Source organism: Calliphora vicina, chromosome 4 (genome assembly GCF_958450345.1).
Source record: "Calliphora vicina chromosome 4, idCalVici1.1, whole genome shotgun sequence".
Lineage (NCBI taxonomy): Eukaryota > Metazoa > Arthropoda > Insecta > Diptera > Calliphoridae > Calliphora > Calliphora vicina.
The window spans coordinates 15,250,755-15,258,425 of NC_088783.1; the positions used below are offsets into that span (position 1 = coordinate 15,250,755).

At 31.4% G+C, this 7,671-nt stretch overlaps 1 protein-coding gene across 3 annotated transcripts in view; it reads left to right on the forward strand.

Annotated features, from left to right (window-relative positions):
• The window catches only part of Rip11 (Rab11 interacting protein), a 31,082-nt gene extending 24,148 nt beyond the window's left edge, over nucleotides 1-6,934 (forward strand). The window contains exons 3-7 of one of the 3 annotated variants that reach the window (XR_010576372.1): nucleotides 29-1,803; nucleotides 2,296-2,444; nucleotides 2,511-2,671; nucleotides 5,590-5,805; nucleotides 6,089-6,934. Coding sequence is in view for 1 of the 3 variants with exons in the window: in XM_065506737.1 (XP_065362809.1) it covers nucleotides 29-1,803; nucleotides 2,296-2,444; nucleotides 2,511-2,671; nucleotides 6,089-6,095 (2,092 nt within the window). In the remaining 2 variants the exon portion in view is untranslated. The remainder of the gene's footprint in view (nucleotides 1-28; nucleotides 1,804-2,295; nucleotides 2,445-2,510; nucleotides 2,672-5,589; nucleotides 5,806-6,088) is intronic. The other 2 variants (XR_010576373.1, XM_065506737.1) reach the window with 2 other exon arrangements.
• The last annotated feature ends 737 nt before the right edge of the window (nucleotides 6,935-7,671 follow it).

Genomic DNA, 7,671 nt, shown 5'->3' on the forward strand with positions numbered 1-7,671 from the left:
GCCTTTAATATTAATTTTTCTCTTTTAGTAAAATTCCTGATCAAGGCAATCGTGCTGAACTTGTCCTAACCTGTTTGCATCGCAACAACTTGAGTATAGATGAATTTCTTGGCCAAGTTACTTTGCCCCTTAATGACATGGACGTCTATGAACGTCCAAAGTCGAAATGGTTTAAACTGGAGAGTAAACCGGGCAAAGATAAAAAGAATAAAGAACGTGGTGAACTGGAGGTTGAGATATCGTTCACCGTCAAATCTGGTTCATTGACCGATTTGAGTAAAAAAGAGAAACACAAGTCTTCCATTGGACAGTTGGCTTCATCGGTGGGTGGCAGTTTATTGTCGATCAGTACGATTGAAAAGCGTAAGGGTATTAAGAAGATTGCCAAAAAGTTTGGTTCCAAACTGCATCTCAGCGGCAGTGGTAAGAAAAAGAACAAAGATGAAGATGACATGTCGTATAATGGTTCGTTTGCCAGCATTGGCACACCGAATCGTGTGCGCGTTCCCGACAGCGACGATGAAGATGAATTTCAATTCGATAAGCTGTCGCAAAAGAGTTCGGTTAGTTCTCTGAATATACGTGATGGCTTGCAGCCGCCTTCCCAAAACTTTACGCCAAGAAATCCCTCGCCCTTGATGGGTTCAACCGGTAAAGGTCAAATAGGTAAGGACCATCACTTCAGATATGATGGATCAGACAACCTCAGTGTGGATCCGGAATTGGAAGAAATTGAAAATGAATTTAGCATAAGAGCGCGTACTCTACCACCTCCTACTAAACCTCCACGCACACCTCAAATGGATGGAGGAGAAATGAAAACAAATGGCAAGGATAAACACAACACTGAATTGGATGAATGGGAATCGAAATTGTATGGACGCTCTGAGTCTGCTAATGCGGACTCGTTAAAGCGGAGATCTTGGGAGCCTGTGGCGGTGCCATTGAAAACTTCGAACTATGAAGAAGTCACGGAAAAGGAGGTAGCCCTAATAGAACCAGAACCCATGACCAAATCTCAATTACCCACTCTACAAGAATCACAAACTCCCGAAACTTTCACTGACAGTTCAAGCAGCAGTGATGAAGAAGTTGAGGCAGAAAAACCAAAACAAGTTGTGGCTCCTTTAAGACAACCAAGTGAAGAAAAGCCCAAGGACACAGTAAATTCCCCAGCAAAACCTAACGATCTCAAACTGTTGGCCCCCAATGACAGTAATGAGATTGTTAAAAAGGATTCCCTACTTTCGCCAGATGTTGATAAAAATGAATTTGCTAAATTTAATGCTTCTTTTGCTAAATTTGAACAGAAAAACAGTTCCAAGTTCTTTGATATTGGCGATGAAACAAATAATTTCCTAAAACGTGAATCTCAGTCGTCTGGTGTTCAACAGCAGCCTCAGCCACTACCCAAACCAAGAGCAAGAGTTGTGCCCCCTGTGGAACAACAACAAGATAATGTAAAAGCTTTGGAAGAGGAACAACGTAAACGTGAGGCCGAAGATGCTCGTTTAGAAGCTGAACTACAGGCAAATGAAAAACGACTCAGAGAAGAGGAGGAAGCTCTACAGCAAGAATTACGCCACAAAGAAGAAGAAGAAAAGAGACGAGAAGCCAAACGTCGTGAAGAAGATTTTCGAATTTTAAATTTCTCCAAACGTCTAGTGTCACAAGAAGATAAACCAGAGGAAAAGCAAGAAGAAAAAATCATTGAACCCCTGGTTAATAACAAAGAACAATACAAAGAGGAGAAGAAACTTGAAATCAATAACAAAAAAGAACGGCAATTTAACATAAACAGAGGTGAGCGTGAGAGAATTGGAATGGAAATCTTAAACAATCAAAAACAAAACTAAAGAAAGAAAAAAAAAACTGCGTTTTGAGCGATTTTTATGTTATTGTGTTTGTGGAAAAACACCTTAATGAATTTGTTTATTATTTTACATACCATACCAGAACCCTTACTTGTCTATTGTTTTTTTTATTCCCCCCAAAAAAAATCCCACTGAAGATGTTGTCTATCCAATTGATACTGTTTTTTTTTAGTTTTAAACAATTTATATTTTACTTAATATCTAATGTTGATGCATTGTATTTTGTCCTTATTCAGTAGAAACTATACAAACACCTTGGAATGCTAATAATTTTGTATTTTGTTTGGATTATTTGCACCACAAACACAAAACATTCATAACACTCATTTACGCATGTTTATTTTGCTTTTTTAAGGTTGAACTTATTATCAAACTAAAGAATTTATGAATTAATTTTTTTATATTTTGTGGTTTTTAATAGAAAAACAAGCTGTAAGTAAAGCGTCTACGCCTAGTCCCAAGCAAAATGAACGCATCATCATTGGCCATGAGAAAGCCAATACACAAGCGGAAAGACGTGCCGAAATATCAGCAGCTTTAGCCAAAAAATATGAAGGCAAATCAAGAGAGGTATTTGGAAATTTCTTTTTAAAATTTTTTATATTTATTTAATGTTTATCTAATTTTTGTGTTTAGGAACTAATGCTTATTGCCAATGGCATGGAAAACGAAGCCTTAATACAAAGACAACGTGTCAAAGAACTTGAAGATTATTTAGACAATTTATTATTAAGAGTTATGGAAACACATCCCAAAATCTTACAGAATCCCTACTCACGAACAACTTCAGCTAAGAGGTAAGTTATCTTTGCAACTTGTTTTAATTTAAGCATGTATTTTTACTATATATTTTTAAATACAGTTTAGTTTCTTGTTGAACATCTTTTTACTTTACTTTTTTATATGCTTTTTGCTAAAATTATTTTGAATATGTCCAGTCTGTTAAATTTATTGCTTAAGATGATTTGTTCCAGTACCACTTAGATTTACAGGTTTTATTGTCAGTAAAAATCCTACTATATTGAAATTTTCTGTATGGAAACGATTTGCTGAAACGAAAACCTGCAAATCTGTCTAATACTGGAACTTTACTAGAATGTTTTTGAAAGACAATATTTGAAATTATAAAATTGTAAACAAATTATTAGAGACCAAAGGTAACTACATACTTATTTTAAATATGCATGTTGTTTTCATTTGTCATGTTATATTTGTTACTATATTGAATTTTAAAGCTTGCCGACTTTATTCTTACTAACAAGTGTGTAATTTTCCATGTGTGCCGAATCTAAATACGGATTTAATACCACTTTAGATGGGAATAGAATTATGTAATAGGACGGATAAATGTACTAAAGTTCTCCGCTAACTTAACGGTATGGTTACATGCTGTCATTTTTCCCACGACAGTTGCATGTATGCTGCGAAATGAACCGAGCTTCACTCGACTGTATCAATTGAAAGTTTTTTCCTCAGGAAAGAACTGAACACAACATTTTATCAACGGTTTGCCAACTGCGCCTTTTGTTTGTGAAAATGTAAAATAAAAATTTACCATTTCGGCATATTTAAGACACTAGAATTAAAACGTTTCTTAAGGGAAAACCCCCGAATCCTAGAAGATTTTTTCAAACAAAATCGGTAACTGAAGTGACTTTTGGGCAGTGCGATCTACTCTATATTGGTTTGTGCTGTTCAGAAGCTGTGATTTTGATAGGGAAGACAAAGATCGCCCTGGCCAGCCAAAAATGTTTGAAGACCAAGAATTGGAGGCATTACTCCATGAAGATTGTTGTAAAACTCAACAAGAACTACTCAAGCAGCAATTTCAAAACTTTTGCGAGAAGCAGGATTCATTCAAAAGTAGGGAAATTGGATACCATAGGAATTGAAGACGAGAGACCTTGGAAAACGATTTTGTATGTCCGAAATAATGCTCGAACGCAATAAAAGAAAATCATTTTGCACCGAATCATTACTTGTGATGAAAAATGTGTCCATTACAATAACCCGAAGCGTAACAGATTGTATGTGAAACCAGGCCAACCAGCCGAATCGACACCAAAGCCAGCAGTAGATTAAACTTCTTGTAGTAGATATTTTGATATTTTCAAAGTAAAGCCACATTCCCACGACAGCCGGTTCTACACACCGGAATGAACCGAGTTCACTCGGCCAAGGGTTGTCAACTCAACAATCAATGCTGCTACAACAACACCAAAGCAAAATATCAATGTTGCTAAAGTAATTCTGTGTACATATTTGGTGGAACCAACAGGATCCTATCTATTATGAGCTGCTGAAATCGGGCCAGACCATCACAGGGAACATTCGGCCAGATATGAAACCGTAATACATATTCCATCATTACAACGCTCGTCCACATTATGCAATACCTGTTAAAAACTTTTTATAATGAAGTGGTTGGGAAGTTTTTCCTCACCCGCCTTATAGTCTAGACCTTGTCCCGTCCGACTACTATTTGTTTCGATCGATGCAGAACGCTCTCTCTGGTATACGCTTCACTTTGGAACAGAGCATCCGATATTGGCATAATTCGTTCATGTCATTAAAAAATGAGCAATTCTTTTGGCTCGGAATCCATATGTTGCCAGAAAGATGAATATAAGTCATAGCTAACAATGGCCAATACTTTGGATAAATTTATATTGTGCAAATATTTCAAAATAAAATCAATCAATTTTGAAAATATACCGCATTTTCAGGATCAACTTTACTAAGAACACAAATAACTTGAGGGCATTGTTGATATTTCGACATATTATAATGAAGATCTAACAGATACCGTTTAGCCTAAAGGCTCTGATCATAGAAAAATACACATATAGCGGAAACTCGAAAAAACTAAAACAAAAAATTGCTCAAAATCGTTTCACATAGGAGTGTTGGTTTTGTTTTTTTTACTAATACATTCTCACCACTTAAATTTTTGATAGAGTTAGGTCTTTAAAAGAAGATCTATGTGTATTTATCTATGGCTCTGATATAAAGGCCTGTCACAGAATTCCATTCCGATCGAAAGTGGAATTAATTCCGTAATTTGCTTCTTCACATAAAGTAATACGAAAACTTTCAGTTTTAAAAGTGGAATTGATATTTCTTTGTATTTATTTGATTTTCTTAAAATTTTAATTAATTTCTGTACCAAAAACTTCACTTTTGTTTTAATATAAAAAAGGCTGTCAAATTAAAATCTGAAATACAGAATTATTAAATATTTTTTGAATTAGCAAATTGCACTGAATCTGAAGAACCTAAAACGAAATCGATTGGAATAAAAACTACGGAATTGAAACCATTCCGAACGAAATGTGTGACAGGCCTGATAAGTAAAATGCACTTACACAATTCAGGGTCGATATCGATCATTATTATTATGAAATTATTTTTTTTTTCATATATTTTGGTAGCAGTGTATTAAATGTAAGAAGCTTAAATTTGTTGCACAATCTTATAATTTAAATATTATGTCTTTCATTTCTAAACATGCAAAATAAGAAAGAACATCAACATATAGTAGTTTTTCTCTTTAGCTTATGAGCGGCTTAAAATACTATTCGTGCACCTAAAAAACATTACTTTTTCATATAATTTTTTCATTTTCATTTTGCACACACATTCATCTAAATGTTTGTCTGTATGTTTCTATTTTTTTTTTTTTTTGTATTTGTATTTTTTTATTTCTTTATGTAAGCGAAAAAGAAAGAAAAGCATTAACGAAATTTTTAATTTAGTTTTAAAAATTACATCAATATGAACGATTTTTTGTAAGAATGCTAAAAATAAAAAAAGAAAAACAAACGAACGATGCACGTTAAAATCAAAAAAAAACCTACATACTACCCTACTACTACTACTATGCATGAACTCTAGGAATTTATGAAGATCACTGAAAAAATGAAAGGCACAAGTAAGATACATTTTAAATTTATTTTTTTTTATTAGTTATTTTAAGTTTTATTTTTTGATTTTTTTTGTTTGATATTCTTTAATTTGTTTGTTAAAATTAATGCTAAATAACCATATAAAAATGATAAAAACGAATTCCTTAGTTAATTAAGGATTTAAATAATTATAAATAATATTAAATGCTTTGTTATATACTATATTAATATTAAACTTTTAAAATTTTGCTGTTTAAATTGTGTTCAATTTATAAAATTTAAAACCAAACAAACTTTATATTATTACAGCGGTTAAACCTATAAGTTTCTTCAAAAAACCAATTTATCAATCATCACAAATGGGGAGTTCCAAGTAAAATTCATCACCATATTGCCTTCAAAGTGCAAAATTAAAGTGCTTTTATTGTATTTTGTTGAAATCTATGATATTTTTTTTATTTAAATTAACATTTTTAAACTAATTAACTAAACTACTACTACTATTTACTATTATTATAACTATTTCATATTACTATTACTATATACAAATATAAAACATTTTATAAACAATTTTAGGGCAATATTATTTAAACTTTTGTAACAAAAACCAATTTCCTATTAATTCCAAAACTTTTCTTGTTATTTATAAAATTTTATATTTCAGTTACTGTCCTTTTTCTCTACTAACTTTTATGTAATAACAAAAATTATTGTCTTTGTTAATTGATTGATTGATTTATCTCTATAAATAAAGGCAAACCAGATTTTTTCATTAGTTTTTAAGTTATAGTTTAATATTAATAATAAACATATATTTATTTTATAAAACAACATACTAACACAAGGAATTATAAGTAACCAACAAATTCTGTTACAAAAATTTTCAAATTTAACAGCATTTGTTGCAGTTCTTGTTTTAGTATTTCTAGCTGAGAAATTTTATATAAAAAAAACCAAGTATTTTATTGATTCACTTTGTATTATTGTTATTTGTTTTTACTGATGATTATCTGTGTGTCTAAATTTATTAATATGTACGTATTTTATTTTACTTTTGTATTTGTATTATTTTATAATTTAAACAAAAAAAACTGTTAACTTTAAAACTAAATAAATAAAAATAAAATCAAAATTTATATTTAATATTAAACTAAATGTGAGTTTTTATATTATTCCCTGCAATTTTTCCTTTAAATAAATTATTTAAAATTTGAGCAGTCTGTCAACTCTTTAACTACCTAAAAATAGCGCCATCTATTGGTGGCCTATTGGCTGTTTTAAAAATCAAGTTTTCAATGTGGCAACATTTGCTATAAAATGGTTGGCCACTATGACAAACAGTCTGGCATCACTAGTTATTTTCTTACATTTTTTGTGGTGTTGCCAGATCATTTTCCTTAGTGGCCTGCCATTTTACAGCAAATGTTGCCACATTGAAAACTTGATTTTTAAAACAGCCAATAGGCCACCAGTAGATGGCGCTATTTTTAGGTAGTTAAAGCGTTGCCAGACTGTTTTGTAATTATTAACGTTTTAAATGTGTTCTTTTTTAAATTATAAACATAATAAAACAACAATGTACGTAAATTAAATGTTTTTTTTTACATATATAAATATTGGTTCTTTATTAATAGAAATACTTTATCATATGAATATTTGTAGATGTTGTGTTTATAAAATGCAGCAAATTTAACAGCTATGTTCGTTCCAGAGTTAGTTTATTGAAGAAATTTCTGTTTCTAACTGAAAGGAAAGAAAATAAATTTGTTAAATAAAATATGTATTGTAAAAATGTGGTGTTTAGTTTTTTTTCCGAATTAGTATAAACAACTTGGAATAAAACTGCAATGCTTTTACAAGGGAAAAACTTAACATATTTAAAAATTTGCGAA